The sequence below is a fragment of the Helianthus annuus genome, chromosome 3, assembly GCF_002127325.2.
Source record: "Helianthus annuus cultivar XRQ/B chromosome 3, HanXRQr2.0-SUNRISE, whole genome shotgun sequence".
NCBI classification, from domain to species: Eukaryota; Viridiplantae; Streptophyta; class Magnoliopsida; order Asterales; family Asteraceae; genus Helianthus; species Helianthus annuus.
Window position 1 is genome coordinate 121,689,199 of NC_035435.2, and position 11,312 is coordinate 121,700,510.

The 11,312-nt window shown below is 38.9% G+C and overlaps 1 protein-coding gene across 1 annotated transcript; it reads right to left on the minus strand.

Moving 5' to 3' along the window:
• Positions 1-7,926: 7,926 nt before the first annotated feature.
• Positions 7,927-11,136, minus strand: LOC118490493. The gene is made up of 3 exons (XM_035988156.1): positions 10,917-11,136; positions 10,089-10,814; positions 7,927-8,144 (listed from the first exon to the last, which is right to left on the minus strand). The coding sequence occupies exons 1-3, from the start codon at positions 11,134-11,136 to the stop codon at positions 7,927-7,929; spliced, it is 1,164 nt and encodes a 387-aa protein (XP_035844049.1).
• Positions 11,137-11,312: the final 176 nt, after the last annotated feature.

Consider the following 11,312-nt stretch of genomic DNA (forward strand, 5'->3'; position numbering starts at 1 on the left):
CATGAATAATACAGTCTGGAATGTAATAAGATCCACAGGCGGATCATAAAGTACAAAGAAACAAAAACTACAGACTTCGGGTATCTATTGGATTTGCAAGATCCTCTATAACACCCTATAGCTCCAGCCTATCTCGTGAAGTACCTGTCAATCAGTCTTTAGGAAAATAGTCAGTATAAACTGGTAAATACAATTTAACTGACACGTTTTGAAAACATTTAAGAAAATTGATTTAGGTGCACAAGGCACAAATCATTTATAACTTGGGACAATCTTTATTAAGATCATGTATACAGCTTTACATATTTGTCATACATGTGGGCCGGTTTGGAAGCCGGACATGATTAACTGACTCACCACTTATAGAACCCACAAAGGAGTTATCCCCAACTTGTGGGTAATTTAATATTTAGCATTTGCATCTGTCAGGTGCATGCCTGCACCCCGTGCATAGGTCGTGGCCATTAATAACTTAAATGAGCCGAGGATATCCAGGACACGGTCGTTAACCCCCAAATGTTTATGTTATCAAATAATACAGATTAAAACGGGTTATGCGGATTTATTAAATCACAATCCGACAAAATAATCCCATACCCGACCAAGCGGTATTAATATACCGTATCCCAAGCCCGTATAGGGAAAATAAGTTAAAAGTATTTACCTGGTGGTAGCAGTAAATTCCTAAGGTTCTTGAAAGGCACTTTTTACCGGAAGCTATAAATCTGTATGGAAGGTTTAATTAGCCTATTAGGATGCTAACGGGTCTTTAATTAAGTTAAGGACTTAGACCGGCTAGCTAGAAGGAAACCTTATGGATCTAAACGCTAGATTAAGCGGAGACCGGGGTAGAATGTGATTTAGACCCGACAAGCTTGGATACTTGTATAATATGGGTAAACTAAACACATTCTGGAAAATGAGGATTTAATGATAAGGTTAAGCCCGTTTCGGCTATTTTACGTAAACTAGTCACGTAATCCTATCCGAACACGTAAACGCGTAACGGGTAACCGAATAAACTATATACATGTCTTAATCATTATTATGCTCAAAATATGTTAATATATCAGTAATATATCAACATTTATGCCCAAAAAGCAATTTAAACCAAAATAAATCCCATAAGGGTATTTTGGTAATTTCAATGCCCATAAAAGAGTTTATTTATAAAACTGAGTTCCAGGTCTGATTATATTAGTAAAAACATGTACTTTAACGAGTTACATCAGTAGGATACTTAATATATGAAAAATATACCTTTTATTACCAATTATGCACCGTAGGGGCATTTTGGTAATTTTACATAGGCTTATAAAGGTTAAAACAGGTTTCTGAGTTTAAAAACTTTAGCTTACTGTAATATTATATAAATTAGTTTAAAATATCAGTAGGTAATGAGTTTTATATGTCAAATCTAGTTTTGACCCATACTAAGTGCTAAAAATGCTTAGAAACCGATTTAAAGGGCCATTATGATAAAAATAGGAAATCTAAGGTTATGGTCAGTTTATAAAGTTCAAAATATTATATTTATCATATAGAATCAGTAGCAAAAAGTTTGGCTTTAAAATGTTATGTAAAACTCATTTTATGGATGAAAAGGGTAAAACCGGCAATTATCAAAATTAGGCTATAATCCTATGTTATGCTCAGCCTAAAAATAAATAAAAATCTTCAAAATCCCAAAATATTATTTAAACATCAGTAGGTAAAAAGTTTGGTGTCAAAAATCGGATTTAGATAAGCTTTATGCTAATTACGCCTTTTAATTACTAAAAAGTCCCTTAATTACGCTATTGAGCATAACTCCCATTCTAGACCTCAAACTGATGTCAAATTTTCGGGACATGTCTAAATATCAGTAGCAAAGGTTTTAGTTCATTCACATTCCTAAAAATCTCGGTTTTATGTAAAAAGGGCGTTTTAGGCACTAATGAGCATAATTACGATCAAGAGCATATATTACAAACGATTAGGCACCATACAATGTAACTTCAGAGGGTTATACTACAATGTAATATGGTCCTAATGGAAGCTTAAAACATGGAAGAATTAAGCTTGAACGGGTCAGAACTGAAAGTCAAAGCAAAAGTCAAGCTTTTGCGACTTTCGGTTATAATCTGCCCTTAGACTATTAATTGTCGGATTAGGACTGATAAAACATGTTTAGATAGTCATTACCAAGTCATTAGAATGTTAAAATGTAATTTTACCTCTGGTTTATTAAATAAAATCATTTTTGTCATTTCTGTCCAGTCTACTTTGACCCGACATTTAATCAGTCAAACGAGATAATTAGGAGACACCCCTTCAGGGGTTAATCACTTATACTAATGTGGTTTCGTAACCACTTTCAATTTAATCAGTGGTTAATCCACATGTAATTAAAACGAAAGTCAAACTGATTATACACTAAGTTTGACTTTTAAGTAATTAGGCTAAATTAAACAACTAAACAAGTAATTAGAAGCTTACTAATGGTCCTAGCAATCTTTTCTACACTTGTAATCCCCTTGTTACTGCTGAGAGCTCCAGAGCAAGTCCCACAAGTGAAGTGTTGCAAATGATGTGCCAAGAACACAAGAGGATGTGCACTTATATAGCAATTATCATGGATTTAGATCACTTCCAGGTGGATTTGGGGGCCCTGGGATCATCCCAGGTGTCCTAGCTATTTTATTAAACCGACATATAGCTCCAAGGGTCGTCACAACCTATGCAAAGGCGGTGGAACGGCTTAACCCGCACCTGGCAGGTGTTTTATGTTACTGGAAGTCCCTCGCGGCCCGCGTAAGAGTTACATATGGGCTTACGCGGCCCGCCTGGACATGGTTAACTGGCCAAAACAAGTTTCCAAACTGGCAGTTTCAGTCCCTGAATGTATTTAGCCCCATTTAACCTTATTGTTGACATGTAGGGCCCTTGTATTCAGCAAGTTAGTGTTCCATGAAGAATAGGCTAATTCGTTATGCTCGGGTTCGTTAAATTCCTTCATAAAAGCAAGTTTCATCAAGTTGACGCTTTTAACCCAAAGTTTAGAAAACATGCTTAACGATCTCGGAATTACGTGAAATTTTTACCACATATTCTCGGGAGTATATTTGAATATTACGAAGCCTCAGTTTCATTAAAAGGCCACTCAGAGGTCAGAATTGATATATTGACACTTTTAACCCTTGTAATTTATAATCTTTCGATTATTTTCCCAAACGGCTTCGTATACCCAATCAATCACCCATTTAAGAATATTTTCTTCACGTGTGGTCATTCAGAGGCTCAAGTTTGGCATGTTGACACTTTTAGTCCTTTCGTTTGCATATTATCACTTGTTGTCAACTTTAGTCCCTTAAACTCAATCTTTCGCTTAACCGGAGTTTAGGACACGTGTTTATGTATAATTTGACACGTTTTTACATGGTGTTACATCCTCACTGTGACACCTGTGTCACCGCGACCATCAAACAAATACCAAGCCGATGAAATATTGTATTTCATACTTGGGATCTTGTATAAATATGTGTATCTTTTGCACATATCAATTCTTGTTCAATTTCAAACTCTACAACGCTTTCTGGAGAACTATACGCAAACCGGTGCGTAGACGTACTTAGTTTAATGCGACAAATACTCCAGAACACCATCATATACTTAACATACCTTAAATAACTTTTACATAACTTAGAAATAAGTTTTGAAGGTTTTGGTATGGCAAAAAAAAAGTTAATTCGCTTACAGGGACTAAACTTGACAAACTGCGAAAGTATGACGATTCGTACTAAAACAGACATTTCGGAACATGTCCATAAGTTAAACATACCATAAATATCCTTTACATAGCTTAGAAATAGGCTTTGAGGGGTTCGGTACGCTAAAAATAAACTTTTGGATCATCCAGGGACTAAAAGTGTCAAAAAGTGCATAAGTTTGCACTTTCGCGCATAACTTACGTTCTGAATACATCCGGACATCCAAAAATTTATGTAAGCATCATAATATTATGCCTTAGTGTTTGGCATAAGAAAAATCCATTCGTCGCGTCATTTGGATCGTTTTTCGCGCTTATGCGCATTCCGTCGTAATTAACCGAACATCGCGATCGTACGACTAAACGAACCAACATCTAACATATTTTTGAGCATGTTTCATGTCCTTAATGTTTAGGCATCATTTTAGGGCCTTAAAGATGGCTTAACGGACCTTGAATGTGTCGGAAATGGCCTTAAACCATAACAGGGACCAAAACTGTCATTTTTGAAAATTGGCTTTTTATCAGAACCTCCAGGCGGGGCGCGTAAGACTAAGGGCAACCCTCACGCGGGCCGCGTCAGCCCTGCAGATGCAGAAACTCGTTTTTCTTGCAAAAATTGGCCTTTCAAGCATCCAAGGGGCAATGCCTCTTCACAACCTCTGGGGTTAAGGTCACATTTTGATACCACAACATTTTGACAAGTGTACGAATAAGATCAAGGCACGATATTCAAGAAACGATCCTAACGGTCTTGCTTTTCCTATAAATACCCCCCATTTGGTGTAAAAGCCACAAAATCTGATCTAAAGCTCTAAGTTGAAGCCTTTGCTTCATACCTGAGCTCCTGGATCGAGATTAGCTTTCGGGGACCCTTCGTAAGTGTTCTTTCGTTCTTTTAATCGCTTTCTTGTCCTAAAGTCAAACTATGTTTGAATTTCTGCGTTGACCAGCCTATGGTCAACACGAAGTTCTTTTGAACTTCATAACGTGAGCGTGATCACGATGGTTATAGTCCCTAGTGATTACACCTACTGATCACCACGTTATCTAGGCTCAGTGACGAGTCGTAGTTTCGGCCAAAATGCGCATTCTTGTGTATTTTGTAACCAAACTACTTGTGGGTATCAAAACCGTTTGTTTTGATACCAAACCTGTTTTCTAAACTTAGTTAAGCATGTTCTAACATGCTTAGCTCGTCACTTTTAGTATAGTGCTTATATAGGGTCGTAAGGAAAGCGATCTAAACAATCGCTTATACTTTCGAACCTGACCCATTTGGTCGATCTTTACGATCCGACCAAACACATTAGGTGACCATAGTTGTATAGGGAATAACCTTCCGAGGTTATACCTTATGGTCACGACATTAGGCGTTCCAAGCACGTGTTACGCAAACGACACGTTAAGGTAGCATAAGCTACCAAAACGGGTCGTAATGGGTCGTAAGCACTTAGGTTAAGTTTCACTTTAGTATGTGGGTTTTGTTAAACCATATTACATGAGTCTCCATACTCGTTTGGTTTACGAACCCGCATCCTATCCAATCCTCCGATTTAGGTCCGGTATATTAACATAGTTACCTATATTAGGTGCCGTTTGTATCCGTGATCTCTAGCATTGTTTGGTTGTTACACAAGGACTTCTAAGCAATCTCAGGTGAGTACATACAACCCCATCTTTCAAATGCTTTCAAGGTGTCTATGTGAGTACATAGACCCCTCTTTTACTGTTTTCCAAACTGTTTTGGGGTGGAACACATGTGCCTACTTGTTACTTTCATGCTTTCCATGTTTTCACATCATATACTTGCTATGTTCATTAGTACATTTATAGTATATGATTTCAATACATTTTATGCTTTGTATGCCCATTGTGTGCATACTTAGTACATCACTTTACAATACATTTCATGCTATGTAGGCCCATTGTGTGCATACTTAGTACATTGTTTTACATTGCATTTCTGTTGCATATGCTCATCCAGCATATGAACACATTATACTACATTTTGAACCGTTGTAACCATTCGACTATGTGAACCTTCTTAACCCTTTGATTATATGAACCGTTTGTAACTATTGAACCGTGTGAACCAGTTGTATCTGTTGACATGATTTACATTTGAAAATAGACATTTGACTATACATAAACATTTCTACAATTGTTAAACATTTTATCTTGATGGTTTGGTTTGAGTAAGTGATCTAAGTAACGAGGTGTGTGTAATATGATACAAGCATGGTGGATACGCCGCTGGTACTTCCTATATATAAGTGTTTGTATGGTATTACATATCGTAGCGTTATTTGAATCATTTCAATTTGGGACATATAACATTTTTATACAAATAACACACTTTTCACAAGACCTTGATTTACAAACAACTTATCTTATACAAACTCATTTTACATGGTTATTCATTTAACCATACATTACTCTCTTATTTATACATATCATCTGATCTTATCGTTTTTCAAATGATTTACAAGACAAAGTAAATTACAAGGTTCACGACTAAACATTTTCTCAAACATAAGTCATGAATTCTATTTTCACAAAACCTATGTATCTCACAGGCATTTTTATGCTGACGTACCTATTTTCACATGTGTTTTCAGGAGATGATGCATAGGACTTATCAAGGCATACTTAGGCGGACCTGTGCCTTAGTGACTTAAAACGAGACAAGAACTAGTTAATTTATGTTACGTACTCTTTGGTTCTTGTTTAAACAATGTAATTCATGTTTGATTAATAAAATGAAACTTCATTTGCCATGGATTTGAAACAATTAATTCTGTTACAACACTCCCCGACGTTTCCGCCACGTTTTGTATGTTCTTCGTGGTCGGGGTGTGACACTCACCCCCTTAAAAAAATCTCGAACCCTAGATTTACTGGAATAAGTGAGGGTACTTCTGTCTCATAGTGGATTCAACTTCCTACGTATACTCGGGACCTCTACGAGCGTCCCATTTTACCTTTACTATAGGTACGTACTTTCTTCGAAGCTTTTTGACTTGTCGATCCTCGATCGATATAGGTCTCTCAATGAACCTCAAGCTTTTATCAACTTGCACGTCTTTATGAGACATAGCTAGAGATTCACCGGCTAAACATTTCTTGAGATTACAAATGTGGAACACATCATGAATTCCACTCAGCTCCTCTAGCAAGTTTAGCTTATAAGCTACACTGCCGACACATTCGATGATCTCGAATGGTCCTATATATCTAGGGCTCAACTTGCCCTTTTTACCAAAATGCATCACACCTTTCCAAGGTGACACTTTCAATAAAACTTTATCGCCCACTTCAAACTTGAGAGGTTTTCGCCTTTTATCAGCATAACTTTTCTGCCTATCCCTGGCAGCTTTTAGGCGATCACGAATCTGGACAATCTTGTCCGTCGTTTCAAGGACTATATCAGGTCCTGATATCTGGGCTTCTCCTACTTCTGCCCAACAGAAAGGCGTTCTGCATTTCCTACCATATAATGCCTCAAAAGGCGCAGCCTGAATGCTGGTATGATAACTATTGTTATAGGAGAACTCAATCAATGGCAGGTGGTCATCCCAACTACCACCCAAATAGATAACACATGCACGAAGCATGTCTTCCAAAGTTTGAATAGTACACTCACTCTGACCATCCGTCTGGGGATGGTAAGCAGTACTAAAATTCAAACGAGTGCCCAAAGATTGTTGGAAACTTTTCCAAAAGTGAGAGGTGTATCTAGTATCTCTATCAGAGATAATAGCCACCGGTACTCCATGAAGAGCTACAATCTTATCGACATACAACTGGGCTAACTTATCGGAGCTATAAGTCTCCTTGATGGGCAAGAAATGAGCTGACTTCGTCAATCTATCAACAACAACCCATATAGTATCATTTCCGTGCCTTGTTTTAGGTAGCTTGGTTATAAAATCCATGGTTACCATTTCCCATTTCCAAGTGGGAAGTTCCGGCTGTTGTAGAAGACCTGATGGCTTTTGATGTTCAGCCTTAATCTGAGCACATGTCAGGCACTTAGCTACATGGGTGGCAATAGATTTCTTCAAAGCTATCCACCAGTAATTGGCCTTTAAGTCTTGATACATCTTGTCACCTCCCGGGTGAACCGAATACTTAGAGTTGTGGGCTTCCTGAAGGATCACATCCCGAAGTCCTCCTTAAATAGGAACCCAAATTCTACCGTTCATTCTAAGAATTCCATCCTTTCCAGGTGTTAACTGTTCAACAGTTACACCTAACTTTTCGTTTGGAAGATTAACTTCCAATACAGCGTCCTTTTGTGCAGCTAATAGTCTTTCATTCAGACTATTCTTCAATTCAATGCTCTTTGCATTGATCCTAATCGGTTTAACTCTTTCCTTTCGGCTTAGAGCATCTGCGACCACATTCTCCTTACCGGGATGGTAGCGAATCCCGCAATCATAATCATTTAAAGTTTCCATCCAACGGCGTTGTCTCATATTGAGCTCTTTCTGGTTGAACAAATGTTGGAGACTTTTGTGATCTGAATAGATTACACATTTTGTTCCATACAAATAGTGTCTCCATAATTTTAGTGCGAATACAACGGCACCCAATTCCAAATCATGGGTGGTGTAATTCTTTTCGTGCACCTTTAGCTGTCGCGATGCATAGCCAATTACATTGCCCCGCTGCATAAGTACACACCCCATGCCAGTGTGTGAAGCATCGCAGTATACAACAAACTCTTCAATTCCCTCTGGTAAGGATAAAACCGGAGCATTGCTCAATCTTTGCTTTAGAGTCTCGAAAGATTCCTGCTGCTTGGGAATCCAGACAAATTTTACATTCTTACGGGTCAAGGAGGTTAATGGTGCAGCTATTCTTGAGTAGTTCTCGATGAACCTTCTATAATATCCTGCTAAACCCAGAAAGCTGCGAATTTCTGTAGGTGTCTTAGGTGCTTCCCAATTCATAACAGCCTCTACCTTGGCAGGATCTACTTGAATACCTTGTTCACTGACAACATGTCCAAGGAACTGGACCTTACGAAGCCAAAATTCACGCTTGGAGAATTTGGCATATAACTTCTCTTGTCGAAGCAGTCCTAAAATACACCGAAGGTGCTTTTCATGCTCCACTTGGCTACGCGAGTAAATAAGTATGTCATCTATAAAGACAATGACAAACTTATCCAAATACGGCTTGCAGACTCTATTCATGAGATCCATGAATGCTGCAGGCGCATTAGTGAGCCCAAAAGGCATCACTAAGAACTCGAAATGTCCATACCTCGTTCTAAATGCTGTCTTCGGAACATCTTCAGTTCGGACCTTGAGTTGATGATACCCAAATCTCAAATCAATCTTTGAGAAATAACTCGCTCCTTGGAGTTGATCAAACAAGTCATCGATCCTGGGTAAAGGATAACGATTCTTGATCATTACTTTATTCAGTTCACGGTAATCAATGCATAAGCGCATTGATCCGTCCTTCTTTTTCACAAACAGAATTGGAGCTCCCCAAGGCGAAGAGCTGGGCTGAATGAAACCTTTTTCCAATAATTCATCCAGTTGAGTTCTGAGCTCTTTCATCTCGGTAGGCGCTAGACGATACGGAACTCGTGCAATAGGCGCAGATCCTGGAAGGATGTCTATCCTGAATTCTACTTGCCTCTCAGGAGGTAATCAAGGTAACTCGTCAGGAAAGACATCAGGATACTCTGAAATGATTGGAATGTCTTCAATCTTCGGCTTTAGATCATTCACAGTCACCTGTGCCATGTAAATGATACATCCACCCTTCAAACACTGAGATACCTTAAGGATAGACATATTGCTGGGCAACCCATACTGTGTATCTCCTTGAAAAGTGACTGATTCACCGGAGGGGGTTTTGATAATGATAAGCTTTTTATCATAGGCAATTTGGGCTTGGTTATGCGGCAACCAATCCATGCCTAAAACTATATCAAAACCAACCAATTTTATTGGCAAGAGGGACAACGGGATAGAGTGGTTCTTAATGGATATGGAACATCCATCAAGAAGAGTTGAAGCTGATTCTAAGGTACCATCAGCGAGTTCTACCTCATACTTTATGTCTAGAGTCTTAATAGGCAAATTCAATAACTTACAAAACTTATGATCTACGAAGGACTTATCAGCACCGGAATCAAATAAGACTCTAGCATAAATATTATTGATGAGGAAGGTACCTGTTATGACGTTATCATCGGTCACCGCTTCCCGTGCCTGCATCTGAAACACCCTGGCATTGTTCTTCTTAGCCTCCTCAGGCTTCTTCGCATTCTTAGGGCAATTGGTCTTGATGTACCCCTTTTCATTGCAACCGTAACAGGTTGCATCCTTTATATTCCGGCACTCGACAGACTTGTGCCCCATTTTCTTGCAGATCCCACACGGTTTAGCTTGTGGGTCCCGGTTGCACTTGCCAAAATGCCTTTTGTGGCAAGTCTTACACCTGGGCTTATCACCAGTTTGCCCTTTCTTGGAACCAGAGTTCCCCTTTCCTTTCTTTTTCGAATGAGAGGACTGATCATCCTCTCTCTTCCTCTTCCCTTCTTCAGAAGTTTTCTTCGCCCTACTCCTCACAATATCCAAAGTGAGGGATAATGATAGATCCACAGCGGATCTATAGGTGGTTGGCTTTAAAGCCTTAACATTCCCCTTAACTTCAGGAGCCAGACCACCAATAAAACGCGCAATGCGCTTGGGCTCCGGTGTGACTAGATACGGTACAAGCCTCGACATGGAATTGAAACTAGTCACATATGATCTACAGTCTAGATCCTTCATCACGAGGGTGAGAAAATCAGTCTCTATACGCTCCACATGCTGAGGACAATAAGTGTCCTTAACCAGATCAACAAACTTCTCCCATGAAAGATTATACAAATGCACTTTCCCAGTGGACTGTATAAGTGCTTTCCACCACGTAAGGGCATCGCCCTTAAGAGATTGGGAGACACACATGACCACATCTTCTTTAGCGCAACCGCTAATATCTATCACCGTTTCCATCTCATCTAACCACTTCATACAATCTATCGCCCCTTTTTCTCCTGTAAAGTCTCTTGGCTTACAGGATACAAAATTCTTGTAGGTATAACCCTTGGCGTGCCTAAGGGTAGGCTCAATAATTACCTACTTTTTGGGTATACTACCCTGGTTAGACGAGTGCAGGGACTCACTTTTCTTGTGAGTATGTGGCTGAGAATGGGTTTTCGAAAGAGTTTGAGACCGAACAACACTCGGCTCTTTAAACTTAGCCTCTACCGCTTGAGAAACTGCCGCGGTGATTAGGGCTTGCAGTTCGGCACCAGTAATATTGATTATGGTGTTGCCCTCTGCTGGATGACTATTTGCTTCGTCTGAGCCAGCCATTTCTGAATGCTATAATATAGACAATAATAATATTTTAAATTACATATAAATTCATCGCATTGATGATCCAATGGTCATGGTATTATTAAACCATTTAGACCATTTCAAATCATAACTAAAAGTTAATAGAATGCATTATTCTTTACATTATTGGGCAGGGGAAGGATAGAAATTTC

What these genes read in the sequence shown, in the direction of transcription:
- LOC118490493 (XM_035988156.1), bottom strand. Translation starts at nt 11,136, where the DNA reads ATGGCTGGCTCAGACGAAGCAAATAGTCATCCAGCAGAGGGCAACACC. An exon ending in CCTGCACTCGTCTAACCAGG is followed by an intron (nt 10,815 to 10,916) that starts GTAGTATACCCA and finishes GAGACTTTACAG; the next exon opens with GAGAAAAAGGGGCGATAGAT. An exon ending in GAATATAAAGGATGCAACCT is followed by an intron (nt 8,145 to 10,088) that starts GTTACGGTTGCA and finishes ATGTGGTCGCAG; the next exon opens with ATGCTCTAAGCCGAAAGGAA.